At 41.2% G+C, this 16327-nt stretch overlaps 1 protein-coding gene across 1 annotated transcript; it reads right to left on the bottom strand.

Moving 5' to 3' along the window:
* Window positions 1–9338: 9338 nt before the first annotated feature.
* On the bottom strand, window positions 9339–15138 carry LOC106568234 (proteinase-activated receptor 2-like). The gene is made up of 2 exons (XM_014138402.2): window positions 14972–15138; window positions 9339–11386 (listed from the first exon to the last, which is right to left on the bottom strand). The coding sequence occupies exons 1-2, from the start codon at window positions 15072–15074 to the stop codon at window positions 10260–10262; spliced, it is 1230 nt and encodes a 409-aa protein (XP_013993877.2). The 5' UTR covers window positions 15075–15138; the 3' UTR covers window positions 9339–10259.
* Between the last annotated feature and the right edge of the window lie 1189 nt (window positions 15139–16327).

Raw genomic sequence — 16327 nt, 5'->3', positions numbered from 1 at the left:
AGGAGGTCTTCCCTGTAACGCACAACGTTGAGATTGCCTGCAACCCTCCACCTCCAAATCGATCCCGCTCCAGAGTACAGGCCTCGGTGTAACGCTCATTCCTTTGACGATAAACGCGAATCCGACCATCACCCCTGGTGAGACAAAACCGCGACTTGTCAGTGAAGAGCACTTTTTGCCAGTCCTGTCTGGTCCAGCGACGATAGGTTTGTGCCCATAGGCGACGTTGTTGCCGGTGATGTCTGGTGGCGACCTGCCTTACAACAGGCCTACAAGCCCTCAGTCCAGCCTCTCTCAGCCTATTGTGGACAGTCTGAGCACTGATGGAGGGATTGTGCGTTCCTGGTGTAACTCGGGCAGTTGTTGTTGCCATCCTGTACCTGTCCCGCAGGTGTGATGTTCAGATGTACCGATCCTGTGCAGGTGTTGTTACACGTGGTCTGCCACTGCGAGGACAATCAGCTGTTTGCCCTGTCTCCCTGTAGCGCTGTATTAGGCGTCTCGCAGTACGGACATTGCAATATATTGGCCTGGCCACATCTGCAGTCCTCATGCCTCCTTGCAGCATGCCTAAGGCACGTTCACGCAGATGAGCAGGGACCTTGGGCATCTTTCTTTTTGTGTTTTTCAGAGTCAGTAGAGAGGCCTCTTTAGTGTCCTAAGTTTTCATAACCTTGACCTTAATTGCCTACTGTCTGTATGCTGTTAGTGTCTTAATGACCGTTCCACAGGTGCATGTTCATTAATTGTTTGTTTCATTGAACAAGCATGAGAAACAGTGTTTAAATCCTTTACAATGAAGATCTGTGAAGTTATTTGGATTTTTACGAATTATCTTTGAAAGACAGGCTCCTCAAAAAGGGATGTTTCTTTTTTTCTGAGTTTATTTGAAACTCCTCAGGAGTGAATGTAACATCATGTGTTGTCATGAATTCTGAAGAATCATATAGTCCATCATTATTCAATAATTATTAATCCCAGGTAATACTGTTGTCAAACCAGTTCTGAAAAAACAAGGACTTGTTTTTGTATTTTATGTCTTTATTATTCCAGATTGTATATCTATATGGGGAAAAGTTGTTTGTACATAAGGTTCCAAGTTAGAAGTACTTGATTATGAAAGTTAGCAAGCTTAATAGGTCCCTTACCCACATCAAAGTTGCATTTGATTAAGAACCATCAATCTGTTGGAATATTAAATTAGGGATTATATTTCAAGTGCAATGCTTATTTCTTAAATAGTTTTGTATCCATTTGATTTTAAAGATTATATTATAGGTTTTAAAATCCAGAGCATTTAGCTCTCCCTCACCTTGGGTGCTACATTTGACCACTTTTCTTAAAAAAAATTGGTTTATTCCTCCATATGAAGTAAAATAATTTAGTATCAGCCATTTTAGTTACTGACAGAGGAACATCCAAGGCACAGGAGGTATAAACTAATCTGGACAGACCATCGGATTTTGACAAAAGTACACATCCAGATAAAGATCTCTTAATAACCAGGAGTTAAATCTCTTTCAACTTTCTCTGCAATAGGAAAGAAATTTAAGTTGGCCTTTTCTTTCTGATTTTACATACTGAGTTTAAGTCACCTCTTTTCAACGCAAATAATTCACATTTCCTAATATTCAGAGATGAAACCAGATACATGTGAAGGCATTAATACACTCAATAGCATTCCTGACTTCATTATGATCTTTAAAAAAAAAATGTGTCAGCCAATTGTGAAAATTGTCTCTCTATCTTGTATCTGAGTACCACTAAAACGATCCTTATTGATATGAATTCCATATCTCGGCAAGAACAGGTAAGTTAAAAGATCTATGGCGCCATTTTGTATAGGGATTTTCTGTAACACCCAGAATGGAAACATAGTGATCACATCTGGCATACAAACTGGTAGCTTGAGAGAGTGGTGTGTGTTGCATCAGGTTCAGGTGCTTTTCTCTTGCTCTGATTGTCTTTGTTCAGGTGGAACAGAGGAATGAAATGAAGTGGAATGGTGTTTCGGGGGATGGGACGAGGAAGACAGAAAGTAACATCTGACCTATGGTCTTAAAATCATAATGGAAATAAATCATCTAAATGGAAAAAGATCATCTAAATGAAAAGGTTTTGATGTAGAATTAATTTGGTCAACTACCTGAAATTATGAGACACAAAATTGATGAATGCGTGGATAAACATGTATTATTCAATATTTCGGCGATTCACAATGCCTCTGCATCCATTATTTATCTTTCTTCCATTCATTTTAAAGAAACTAGATGGTAACTTTACTTGTAAAGTTGTGGGGTTTGCTAAAGCTCTTTTTTTAAAGTATTTTAGTGGTAATGGAAGAAGATTTACTTTACTATTCAAAGAAAAGCAGTTACATATAGTCAAAGTTACATTTAGTAAAATAATTGGTCTCATTACTCTGATATAGTAGTCCATCAACCGTATTACTTGTTCAGTGTAAATTAGGTTTGATTTTAGTTGAATGATGATGTAATGATTAGAGTTGTAGGTTTTTATTTGGGGAGATAAATATGGTGGATCTAGTGATGACAGCTCTCAAAATATTTTTTTGTGGTCAGTAGTTGTGGTTAGTAATTGTGGCCAGTAGTTGTGTGGCTCAGTAGTTGTGGTCAGTAGTTGTGTGGTTGAGGTCAGTAGTTGTGTGATTGTGGTCAGTTGGTTAGGTCAGTAGTTGTGTTCAGTATTTGTGTGCTTGTGGTCAGTAGTTGTAGTCAGTAGCCGTGGCTATTGATGGTCAGTAGGTGTGGTCAGTTGTGGTCAGTAGTTGTGGTCAGTAGTTGTGTGGTTGTGGTCAGTAGTTGTAGTCAGTAGCCGTGGTTATTAATGGTCAGTAGGTGTGGTCAGTTGTGGCCAGTAGTTGTGTGGTTGTGGTCAGTTGGTTAGGTCAGTGGTTGTGATCAGTACTTGTATAGTTGTGGTCAGTAGGTTAGGTCAGTAGTTGTGTAGTTGTGTTCAGTATTTGTGTGCTTGTGGTCAGTAGTTGTAGCCATGGTTATTAATGGTCAGTAGGTGTGGTAAGTTGTGGTCAGTAGTTGTAGTCAGTAGCCATGGTTATTAATGGTCAGTAGGTGTGGTAAGTAGTTGTAGTCAGTAGTTGTGTGGTTGTGGTCAGTTCTGGCCAGTAGTTGTGTAGTTGTGGTCAGTAGTTGTAGTCAGTAGTTGTGTGGTTGTGGTCAGTTCTGGCCAGTAGTTGTGTAGTTGTGGTCAGTAGTTGTATGATTGTAGTCAGTGGTTGTGGTCAGGGGTTGTGGTCAGGGTCTGTAGTTGTGGTCAGTAATTTTTGTGTGGTTGTGGTCAGTAGTTGTGGTCAGCAGTTGTGATTGTGGTCAGGTCAGTAGTTGTGGTCAGTACTTGTATAGTTGTGGTCAGTAGGTTAGGTTAGTAGTTGTGTGGTTGTGGTCAGTAGGCTAGGTCAGTAGTTGTGTAGTTGTGTTCAGTATTTGTGTGCTTGTGGTCAGTAGTTGTAGTCAGTAGCTGTGGTTATTAATGGTCAGTAGGTGTGGTAAGTTGTGGTCAGTAGTTGTGGCCAGTAGTTGTGTGGTTGTGGTCAGTAGTTGTGGCCAGTAGTTGTGCTGATGTGGTCAGTAGTTGTATGATTGTGGTAAGTAGTTGTGTTGATGTGGTCAGTAGTTGTATGATTGTGGTCAGGGGTTGTGGTCAGGGTCTGTAGTTGTGTTGTTGTGGTCAGTAATTTTTGTCAGTAGTTTTGTGGTCAGCAGTTGTGTTGTTGTCAGTAGTTGTGTGGTTGTGGTCAATGTCTAAACTACAGTTGAGTGTGAAAAGTGAAAGAAGTGCGAGGAGAAGCGGTCTGATTAAATATGAAGCGAGTGAACAGACAGCTTCGCTCTACCCAATCAGAGCAGCAGGATCAATGTACAGCCCACCCTTTTCTTTAGACAGGCAAACTACCAAGTTGAGTTATTTAGAGCATGCTCTTAAGACGAAGCTAATGAGTGTTATAAATCTAATCTTTATCAATCTAGGTCGTCCAGACCAGGAAATTATTTGAAATCTTAGCGCTAGCTGTTTGGTCTGAAACAGATCCACAAATCATGGGAATTTGTCACCCTATGAAGAGTTGTCTCCCTCCAGTTAAGGTGTTGCTAAACAAAGGGTGGCTACTTTGAAGAATCTAAAATATATTTTGATTTGTTTAACACTTTTTTGGTTACTGCATGATTCCATGTGTTACCTCCAAGATTTTATTCAAGTTGGATAATCTTTGGACGCCGACTGCAGTCGCACTATTGGAAAACATAGCTTGGACTGTAGCCTATAAAAGCCTATTCCTGCTCTTTTCCCGTGATCCATCAAACACATTTGGTGTGTCGTCATAGTGGTCTCTGACTTGTGGTCAGACTCGTTCAGGTGGCACAAACTTAAACTTGGTCCTTTTTTCAATGCTGATTTGAATGTCATTGACAAAACAGAGAAGTGTCAAAGATTTGTTTTCGTTTTCTTGTAATCCCTTAAATGTAACGGAATACATGGAATCCGTTACTCCCCAACCCTGGGTGTTGGTACTCAGCTCTGGTGAGCTCCTGCCCAAATCAAGCACTGCTTCTTATCCCTTGTGCAAATGACCTACAGCTGTGGCTGTCCCAGACTCATTTGTGCTGAGGGCCCGGAATATTTTATACAATATTGAAAATTCGCTATCACAAGCTATGGGCTGGTCCCATGTTAGGGAAGTGCTCAAAATTTCAGTTTCATAAAAAGTTACGGGAAAAGTTATTGCAGTTACTAAAACAGAAAACTTTTCATCTGAATAATATATTTTTGTTCTGCATACAGATATGATGTTTTGTCTACATTGTTGCAAAGTGGTCAAAGTAGCTGATTTGTGTCAAAAGTTGCATTGTTGCATTTACAGTAAGTAGGATGCCGGAAGTGATGTCACAATGCGTCCTTTTAGAATCTTAAGGAAATGCAATGAAAGTGAATGAAGATGGACATAAAGGACAAAGTTGAATAGTTTACAAAAGTATAAAAGATATCAAAAAGTTGTACACAAACACTATTCCAGACCAATCTGTATGTTTTAAAGTTTGAATGACGTTTCTAGCTTAAACGGTTTAGGAGTAGTAGCGTTGAGAAGAAGTAGTATAACGAAGATATTGGACATTAATAATAAGTCAGAAGTATGTGGATTTAAAGTTGGGACTCTTGCTTAGCAAGCCCTATTAATTAAACCACAAACAATACAAGATCACACACAAACAATTAGATGTATTTATTTGAAACATTTACCATACATTTTTTTGTAATGTTCTGTAACTTTATGGCACAAATACCTTTTAAAATATTTTTTTATTTTTATTATGTTATCCTCCAGAACAAATATAAGTCCCATTTAGTAAATGCAATACTTGTTTGTACTAAATAGGTATGTAGCGCCACCTGCTGTATGTAATGCAGCATGCAGGACTGTGACAAAGTGCTGTAAATGTACTTGACTTGAAGTATGTATAATTCACACCAATAGGGGGCATCACAGCACTACTTACTCTACATTAGCACCCCTAATTTGAGAAATCAAAAAGCTCTTCCATTTCTGAATCCATGGATTGTACATTCATACAAATTGACCTTCAGTAATAATGAGTATGAGCTAAAAAGTTATTGTAGTGATAATATATAGTGCATGGTGTTTCTATACAACATTGACAATGTGCATAGGCTATACATTTCACATTGCTGAGTAAATGTCTCTACATATAAACAATGGTGACAAAATAAACAAAACATTAATTCTACACTACAGGCATAGAAGTGACCTCACTCAGCTTCCGTAGAAAAGCATTTCCTTGTATTGTTCACTGTGAGCGTTTAAGAAATGGTACAATACATGATTGAACAAAGAGTATTTTGTTATTAGGTAAATCCACTTGAATTCAATAACTTTTTGATTTGAATGAAAACTTCCATACATATTTTCTCAGTACTCAGAAAGTAACTTTTTGGAACTGAATGCCAAAACATTAAAGATATAAAGGTGCTCAAAGTTGACTGTTTTGAAAACCCCACCATACAATGAGACATCCACATTGTTATCACTGGAAAAGATAAACAGTTGAGATGTATATAATTTAAAAGCTTCCAAACAGGGTTGTCAAACAATTTTTGAATACAATGTAATTTTTTTACCTTAAATGTAAATTCTAAAAGATTGTGAACTCCATTTTTTTTAAATTTTTGCTTAGAACCTAAATTTACATCTGAGGTTTTGTGTTGTGCGCGCCATCGGTTGAGACACAACATGCTCTTGAATACCGGGTGAGTGTCGTGTTTTGGCGATAAATGTACTAATATGGGAATCAGATGGACATTTTAATTTTCAAATGTTACCACTAAAATGGTTGGAGGTCCACACATTTAAGAATGCTGACTTGATTGGGAATATCTGTTGTTTTAAATTGTACTGTCATTCCTCCATAGGAAATCTATTGAAATAGAAATATAGATAATAGAATAGACATCTGTGGTAGTAATTAGAAGTTCAAATTTCAATGGTGTACCAGTAAAATGGCATTGGTCTGAAGGGATACAGTAGGTCTCTTCTATGAATTCTACTTCAATTATTTGAAAATGACACCCACCGTGTATTCAAGAACATGCGCGAATATGAAAAATATCAGAGTTTGAGTTTAGATAATTGACATTAAAGGTTAAGAAATTACCATTTTTGTTTTGGCATTCAGGTCCAAAAAGTCACTTTCTGACCACTTCTTCCATTGGCAAACAAATATGGAAAGTTTTGTTTAAATTAAAAGTGATGCTGTCAAAAAGGGATTGAATTGAAATGGATTTACCCTTTTCACAGACCATCAAACTTAATAGAAACGGCTTTGGAGACTTTAAACCTGCTTCAATAAACCAACTTCAACGGAAATATATTTAAGATAAAGATTTAAGACGTAATAGAAAGAAAAGAAAATGATCCATTGCAGTTTATTTTTCTCTTACCCTAAATGTATCTTCTTGGTAGTTGGGTGCAGGTCAGAAACAGCTTTGGTCCATGTCAATCAGACCAGCAGCTTCTTGCATGGTCTGAAACAAGGGAAATGTACAATATACATACACAGTGTACAAAACAGTAGAAACACCTGCTCTTTCCATGTCATAGACTTACCAGGTGAATATAGGTGAAAGCTACAGTATGATCCCTTATTGATGTCACCTGTTAAATCCACTTAAATCAGTGTAGATGAAGGGGAGGAGACAGGTTAAAGTATGATTTTTAAGCCTTGGGACAATTGAGACATGGATTGTGTATGTGTGCCATTCAGAGGGTGAATCGGCAAGACAAAGGATTTGAGTGCCTTTGAACGGGGTATGGTGGTACGTGCCAGGCACACTGGTTTGTGTGTCAAGAACTGCAACGCTGCTGGGGTTCTCACACTCAACAACAGAAAGGGAACCATTGCTAAATGCCACTCGGCTGACAAAGCCAAATCATTTTTGTTTTATGTAATTCTATTGAAAAATAAAACATTACACACAATCTGTTATAGACAAATGTAATATGTACAATATTTACATTTTATTTATCAGATGAGCTTCACGAGCATACGCATAGGTGATAGAAATATCATACATTCATGGTTTACAATGCTTAGTGAAAGTCTACACATCCCTTGAACAGTTTTCAAAAGGTTCTGCCTTAAAATTTAAAAAGAAAAAGGGATTATATTCTAGTTTTTTTCCCTACCGATTTACACAACCTGCTCCACATTTTCAACGTATAGGAAATGTAAAAATAAATGTAATATGAAGATGTCTTGATTGTGCAGGTCTTCACAAGTACAGCTGAAAATAATTTTAAGATTCTACCAACCCTCTGTATTTTCAAGTAATGTGGTGGCAACATCATGTTATGGGTATGCTTGTCACCGGCAGATACTGAGGAGTCTGTCAAGATCAAAAGAAAAATGAAAGGAGCAAAGCCCAGGTAAATACAGTGCATTCGGAAAGTATTTAGACCCCTTCCCTTTTTCCACATTTGGTTATCTAAAATTGATTAAATAAAAAAATACTCAATCTACACACAATACCCCATAATGACAAAGCAATAAAATGTTTTCAAATTTATAAAAAAAACAAACAGACCTTTTGCTATGAGACTTAAAATTGAGCTCAAGTACATTCTGTTTCCATTGATCATCTTTGAGATGTTTCTACAACTTGTTTGGAGTCCACCTGTAGTAAATTCAATTGATTGGACATGATTTGGAAAGTTACACACCTGTCTATATAAAAAGGTTCCACAGTTGACAGTGCATGTCAGAGCAAAAACCAAGCCATGAGGTCGAAAAAAAATTGTCCATAGAGCTCTGAGACAGGATTGTGTCGAGGCACAGAAATGGGGAAGGGTACCAAAAAAATGTCTGCAGCATTGAAGGTCCCCAAGAACACAGTGGCCTCCATCATTCTTAAATGGAAGAAGTTTGGAACCAACAAGACTTTTTACTAGAGCTGGCCGCCCGGCCAAACTGAGCAGTCGGTGGAGAAGGGCCTTGGTCAGGGAGGTGATCAAGAACCCGATGGTCACTCTGACAGAACTCCAGAGTTCCTCTGTGGAGATGGGAGAACCTTCTAGAATTCAATTGCAGCACTCCACCAATCAGGCCTTTATGGTAGAGTGGCCAGACGGAAGCCACTCCTCAGTAAAAGGCACATGATAGCCCGCTTGGAGTTTGCCAAAAGGCCCCTAAAGGACTCACAGACCAAGAGAAACAACATTCTCTGCTCTGATGAAACCAAGATTAAACTCTTTGGCCTCAATGCCAAGCATCACGTCTGGAGGAAAACTGGCACCATCCCTACGGTGAAGCATGGTGGTGGCTGCACCATGCTGTGGGAGACTAGTCAGTATCGAGGGAAAGATGAACGGAGCAAAGTACAGAGCGATCCTTGACGAAAACCTGCTCCAGAGCACTCAGGACCTCAGACTGGGGCGATGGTTCACCTTCCAACAGGACAACAACCCTAAGCACACAGCCAAAACAATGCAGGAGTGGCTTCGGGACAAGTCTCTGAATGTCCTTGAATGGACGCTCCCCATCAAACCTGACAGAGCTTGAGAGGATCTGCAGAGAAGAATGGGAGAAACTCCCAAAATACAGGTGTACCAAGCTTGTAGCGTCATACCCAAAAAGATTTCAACAAAGTACTGAGTAAAGGGTCTGAATTCTTATGTAAATTTGATATATCTTTTTTTTGTTGTTGCAAAAAATGTCTAAAAACCTGTTTTTGCTTTGTCATTATGGGGTATTGTGTGTAGATTGATGAGGTGGAAAAAAACGATTTAATCAATTTTAGAATAAGGCTGTAACATAACAAAATGTGGAAAAAGTCAAGGGGTCTAAATACTTTCCGAATGCACTATGTAGAGGAAAATCTGCCTCAGTCTTCTGAATACCTAACCCTGGGATAGGTTTGTTTTTCAGTGGGACAATTACAGAAATCTGAATAACAAGACACACCATAATGGCATTCCAAGAGGTGTTGAGTGTTTCAGAGGGGTTCAGCTTCCATCCTGACTTAAATCTGCTTGAAAATCAAAGACTATGTTTGCCTTCATCAATGATTCCCAACCAAATGCACTGAGTTTGAGCAATTGACAAAAACAATGGATATAATGTTACGCTAAGACTAGGTAGAACATTATTCAAAATAACTTTCAGCTGTAATTGCTGCCAAAGGTGCTTCCATTAAGTGTTAACTATGAGGTGTGAATACAAACAAGACATCTTGTTTATTTTTTTCAAACATTTTCAATACTTTTTCTTCCACTTTGAAAATGTCAAGCAGGTGGTGTAGAAAATGCCATAACTGTGCAAGGGGTGTGTAGACTTTCACTAGGTACTGTAGGTGAATGGCTCACTTAAAGTGAAGGGTCAGTGCAGGGAACTGAGAACTAAGTTGACAGTTTCGGAGAGCTCCGCGCTGGAACAAACTTAATGGACATCGGATTGTCTAAACGTGGAGGATGGATCAGTAACGCAGAATAAAAACAATTTGCCTCATCACTCTTACTAACTTTTCCCTCTAAATAAAACCCCCAAAATCTCCATGTAAATATCATGTATGAGAGAAGACAAGCCAATATAACCAGCACATAATATGAAGTAGCCTGGGGTTGCATCTCAGTTTAAAATTGCACCTTTTCCATTAATAATGATGAAACAAGTCAGGTGAAAGCAACATGGCAGATGGTCACCAGCTATTCCCTTTCACCCGTCCAGTTCTTTAAAAACGTCAGTACAGCCAACTTCCACATGAGAGCCCTCCTTAACGTAGCTGCTCTGTGTGTTCCCTGAGTCTGATGTGGAGGTGGTTTTTTTCTTAAGAGCGCTGAACGAGACACTCATCCTCGCCACTGTCCTCTCACTGCGGCACCTCAGCGTGTTCTTCACGTGCTCCCTGAACTCCTCTGAGATGAAGTAGTAGATGAATGGATCCACACAGCTGTTGAGGCTGGCCAGACACAGGGTGGTGATGTAGAAGCCGTAGCCATCGTTCACTACTCCGGCCAGCAGGAGGGAGTAGTGCACCAGCAGCATGATGTTACTGGGGGTGAAACAGACCAGGAACATGACCAGCACAGTAATGATGAGCACCACAGCCTTGCGCCGATTCTTGGTGACGCTGGCGTCCGTCATGGAGTTCCTCAGGGACTTGAGCATCAGAACGTAGGCCACCACGCACACTACAGTGGGAACGACAAATCCCAGGGTTCCCATGGTCAGGAAGTAGCCGACGGCCATGCTATTCTGGCTGGGCCGGATGACGTCGTGGCAGGTGGTGATGTTGAGGTTGGTCACCTTGACTGTCTGGTCGTAGAGGTAGAGAGGGGTGGTCAGCAGCCAGACCCCCACCCAGACTGCGACCGAGACACCGATGGCTACATGGTTGTTCCTACAATCCTGGGAGAGGGGGTAAACGATGGCCCAGTAGCGCTGGACACTGATACAGGTGATGAAGAGGATGGAGCAGTACATGTTCCCATAGAAAAAGCCCACCAGGACTTTACACAGCCTCTCTCCATAGATCCAGTCGTTACCGTTGAAGTGGTAGGCGATCTTCAGAGGCGTCCAGATGACAAAGAGCAGGTCAGACAGAGCCAAGTTGGCCATGTAGATGGCGGCAGGGTGCTTCTTCTTGGTCCTGAACAGGAAGACCCAGATGGCCATGGCGTTGGTGGGCAGCCCCACAGCAAACACCACTATGTAGACAATGGGGAGGAACACAGTGGTCAGATGACTGTCCAGAACCATGAGGGCCGTCAGGGAGACCCCCACCCCCTCCATTGTCTCGTTCCCTGAGAATCCTCGGTCGTCAACGACAGCATTAAAACGCTCTGAGAAAGAGGCGAGAAACAAGGGGATTATAAACAGGGCTGTTTAAGGAACTTCCAACAATGAGGTTAGAATGTATGCCATTTGAATACAATAGACATTTGTGACTTATTTACGTCACTGTCAGGTAGATGCCTCAATTATTACTTTTTTATTGTTCATATGTAAACTATATCAAAAGTAAACATTTATTGGAAATCAACTAATAAGACGCCAGAGGGGTAAACAAAAAGTAGGAACAAGGAGAAGCTTAATGGGCAATGTCTACTTAACTCAACAACCAAAAACACATACTGTATTTAAGTGTAGCTTTCTTTATGAACCAGAAAAAGTTATTTCTGGTTATCAAAGTTAGCTGGCTAACTCATTGATCCTGCTTTGTAGTATACCCCTTAAAGTGGTCATTTTCAGTAAAAAATCTCAATAGTGTATATGATGGTGTTCCTGCATGTGGGCATTCCTTCATCTGAGTTTTTCGGGGGCGATTGACACGATCAACCAGTGTCCTAGCTAGCTAGCTACCGGTGTCACTCCCAGTCTGCTTTGTGCCGGAGTCTTCCTAGCTAGCTAGCTCACAGAGTCCTTCGCTCCCGCCTGCCGAACATCTACCCTCGCCGTTGTTAACAGAACTGCGGGAAAGCAGTGCCCGACAGGCAGGGGTGAAGGACACTGTCTACCGGTGTGCTAGCTAGCGATCTCTCCCGCCTGCTGTGTACCGAGTCCTAGCTTACTAACTAGCTAGCACCCAGGTTCCTAAACACCTGCTCTCACCCTTGTTAACAGAACTGCTGGAAAACAGTGCCTGACAGCCTGGGGCAGATGACAGTATCTACCATTGTCCTAGCTAGCTAGAAACTGTTGTTGCCTCCGTCTCTTCTTCTGTGGGGTTTATTGGAAGTTGGCGTCCAACGATATGGTGCATTATTGCTACCTGCTGTACTGGATTCGACCCCGCTATCACTGTGTACCAGAGTCCTAGCTTAAAAATGGACCAGTAGAAGTATCCTATATATAAAAAGGTATGGACACCCCTTCAAATTAGTGGATTCGGCCATTTCAGCCACACCAGTTGCTGACAGGTGTATAAAATCAAGCACACAGCCATGCAATCTCCATAGACAAACATTGCCAGCAGAATGGCCTTACTGCAGAGCTCAGTGACTTTCAATCTGGTACGGTCATAGGATGCCACCTTTCCAACAAGTCAATTTGTCAAATTTCTGGCCTGTTAGAGCTGCCCCGGTCAACTCTATGTGCTGTTATTGTGAAGTGGAAACGTCTAGAACCAACAACGGCTCATCCGTGAAGTGGTAGGGCACACAAGCTCACAGAATGGGGCTGCCGAGTCACGAAGCAAAATCATCCTTCCTCGGTAGCAACACTCACTACTGAGTTCCAAACTGCCTCTGGAAGCAACATCAGCACAATAACTGTTTGTCGGGAGCTTCATGAAGTGGGTTTCCATGGCCGAGCAGCCGCGCACAAGCCTAAGATCACCATGTGCAATGCCAAGCGTCGGCTGGAGTGTCGTAAAGCACGCCACCATTGGACTAGAGCAGTTGCAACGCGTTCTCTGGCGTGATGAATCACGCTTCACCATCTGGCAGTCCGAAAGATGAATCTGGATTTGGCGGGTGCCAGGAGAACGCTACCTGCCCCCAATGCATATTGCCAACGAATATTCGGTCTGGGGCTGTTTTTCATGGTTTGGGCTAGGCCCCTTAGTTCCAGTGAAGAGAAATCTTAACGCTACAGCATTCAATGACATTCTAGACCATTCTATGCTTCCAACATTCAAGTTTGTGGAAGGCGCATTCCTGTTTCAGTATGACATTTCCCCCGTGCACAAAGCAAGGTCCATAGAAATAGTTTGTCGAGATCGCTGTGGAAGAACTTGACTGCCCCGCACAGAGCCCTGACCTCAACCCCCATCGAAGACCTTTGGGATGAATTTGGGACGCCGACTGCGAGCCAGGCCTAATCGCCCAACATCAGTGCCCGACCTCACTAATGCTTGTGGCTGAATGGAAGCAAGTCCCCAGAGCAATGTTCCAACATCGAGTGGAAAGCCTTCCCAGATGAGTTCAGGGGGACCAACTCCATATTAATGCCATTATTTTGGAATAAGATGTTCGATGAGCAGGTGTCCACATACTTTTGGTGATGTAGTGTATAAAGAGGGATTCTAGTGTATAAAGAGGCACCCTATCAAAAACCTCGACTGAGAAAATGTGTGTCTGTGGCCGTGTTCGAGCATCAAAACCGTGATGTATCATGGGTAAAATGTGACTGACTAACTGATCTACAACTAATAAATGAGTCGTTATTGATGATGTCTGTCTGGTTAGACTGTAAACTCTCCTTCCAGACTCACATTAAGCATCTCCAATCCAAAATTACATCTAGAATCGGCTTCCTATTTCACAACAAAGCATCCTTCACTCATGCTGCCAAACATACCCTCGTAAAACTGACTATCCTACCGATCTTTGACTTCGGTGATGTAATGTACAAAATAGCCTCCAACACTCTACTCAGCAAATTGGATGCAGTCTATCACAATGCCATCTGTTTTGTCACTAAAGCCCAATATACTACACACCACTGCGACCTGTATGCTCTCGTTGGCTGGCCCTCGCTTCATATTCGTCGCCAAATCCACTGGCTCCAGGTCATCTATAAGTCTTTGCTAGGTAAAGCTCCGCCTCATCTCAGCTCACTGGTCACCATAGCAACAACCACCTGTAGCACGCGCTCCGCAGGTATATTTCACTGGTCACCCCCAAAGCCAATTCCTCTTTGGCCGCCTTTCCTTCCAGTTCTCTGCTGCCAATGACTGGAACGAATTGCAAAAATCACTGAAGCTGGAGACTTATATCTCCCTCACTAACTTTAAGCATCAGCTGTCAGAGCAGCTTACAGATCACTGCACCTGTAAATAGCCCACCCAACTACCTCATCCCCATATTGTTATTTATTTTTTGCTCCTTTGCACCCCAGTATCTCTACTTGCACATTCATCTTCTGCACATCTATCACTCCAGTGTTTAATTGCTAAATTGTAATTATTTCGCCACTACGGCCTATTTATTGCCTTACCTCCCTAATCTTACTTCATTTGCACACACTGTATATAGACTTTTCTATTGTGTTATTGACTGTACGTTTGTTCATTCCATGTTTAACTCTGTGTTGTTTGTGTCACACTGCTTTGCTTTATTTGGCCAGAACAGAATGAGAACTTGTTCTCAACTGGCCTACCTGGTTAAATAAAGGTGAAAAAAAATGCAAGGTAATTTGTAGATAAGTCAGTAAGCAGTCGCCTGCACTGTCGCTCAAATGTTGAACAAGCCCATTGCCATGTGGGATGATGACATCACTCATTGAAGTCTTGAGGGTTATAACCACACCGACATTGGAAATATCATCACATCTAGGGGTATTTCACAAACTCTGCATTCAAAGGAATCAGATCGAGGGAATCCGACACAATAAATTGTCCAAGGCAATAAAGAATATCATAACGTGTATCTGATTGCGGAAAAAACAAATAACGAGAGAAATAGAGGGAAAAGGCTTTCTCTTACCATTTTTCTGAGACAGACAGAGATCGACGCAGGCCAATAAAAATATAAGTTTCAACCAATGTGGCTGAAAACTCATGTTATCTTCCACAAAACTTTCCAACATTGATCTATCTGCGATGTATGAAGAGTGTTGAATGCTGATACACGGGTTTGTGTATTCCTTTTGTCTGTGCGACGTTGAAGTAAACGGAAAAGGTAGGGTACCACACCCCTTCCTTACATAACAGGTGGGAAGAAAAAACCTGCGTAATGTTATGACACGTGACCATTCACACCTGTGTTGTTCAGGCTGACTGCCTGAGCAGATGTAGTATGTCCAGATGTTGCCCTCAGACACTGATCTAAGGTCAGTTTTATATTTTTCCACCTAGGCTTGAAGTTGGAATTTGAGGAAGGTATATACTAATCCTAGAGCTGTGCCTAGGGGCACCTTCAATACCTGCAAAAAAACGGATGTGCAAATGTGCCTCCTTTACAAGCATAGGCCTAAGGAAATGTACAGCTCAGCACTGGGGTAGAGTAGGCCTACCAGCATGTGTAGTGGGTAGGCTAGTAAATAGTGGGATAACCTTTCAGTGGAAAGAGGAGTGTATCAAGAACATTTCCTCACAATTAAAGAATATGATTCCCTGTCTGCTGATGTCTCCTGCCCTCTTTCTTCTCTGTCGTTATGTTCCCAGTTGCAACACAGAGCAAAGGTTTATGAGAGTAACGAGAAAGTGGTGTGTCTTGCATCAGGTCCAGTGTACTCAGGGCAGGCTCAGTGTAAGTTACAACAGTTTGATCTTTTTGTTTGACTTAGTCACTAGCATCTCTGTTTGGTCCATAAAACAGAGCAGATGGCTAGTTGCTTGAGGACTCTCGGGTGCTTTTCTCTTGCTCTGTTTTTCTTTGTACTGGTGAAACGGAGGAATGGAATGGAGAGGAATGGTGGTGATGGGAAGAAAGGACAGAGGAGGGGGCAGGAAGTAACAATCGTATCTGATCTTCAAATCATAATGGAAATAAACTATCTAAATGAAAAGGCTTTAATGTGGAATTAATTTTGTCAACTACCTTAAATTATGATGAGACAAAATTGGTGAGTCACTGCCAGTGTGTGTGTGTGCATAAACATGTATTACTCAATATTTCAGCTATTCACAATGCCTCAGTGTCCATTATTTATATTCCTTAAATTAATTTGAAAGAAATTAAACCACAAACAAAATATATATATCACACACAAAAAAAAATCAGATAGCTTTATTTGAAACATTTACCATTGTTTTTTGTAATGTTCTGTAACAGTATGGCACAAATACCTTCTTTAAGACCATTTCTTATTTTTTTCATTTAATGTTATCCTCCAGACCA

This window comes from Salmo salar, chromosome ssa01 (assembly GCF_905237065.1).
Source record: "Salmo salar chromosome ssa01, Ssal_v3.1, whole genome shotgun sequence".
Classification (NCBI taxonomy): domain Eukaryota; kingdom Metazoa; phylum Chordata; class Actinopteri; order Salmoniformes; family Salmonidae; genus Salmo; species Salmo salar.
Note: the sequence above shows the minus strand (reverse complement) of the source record. Positions and strands in the feature narration are given on the sequence as shown.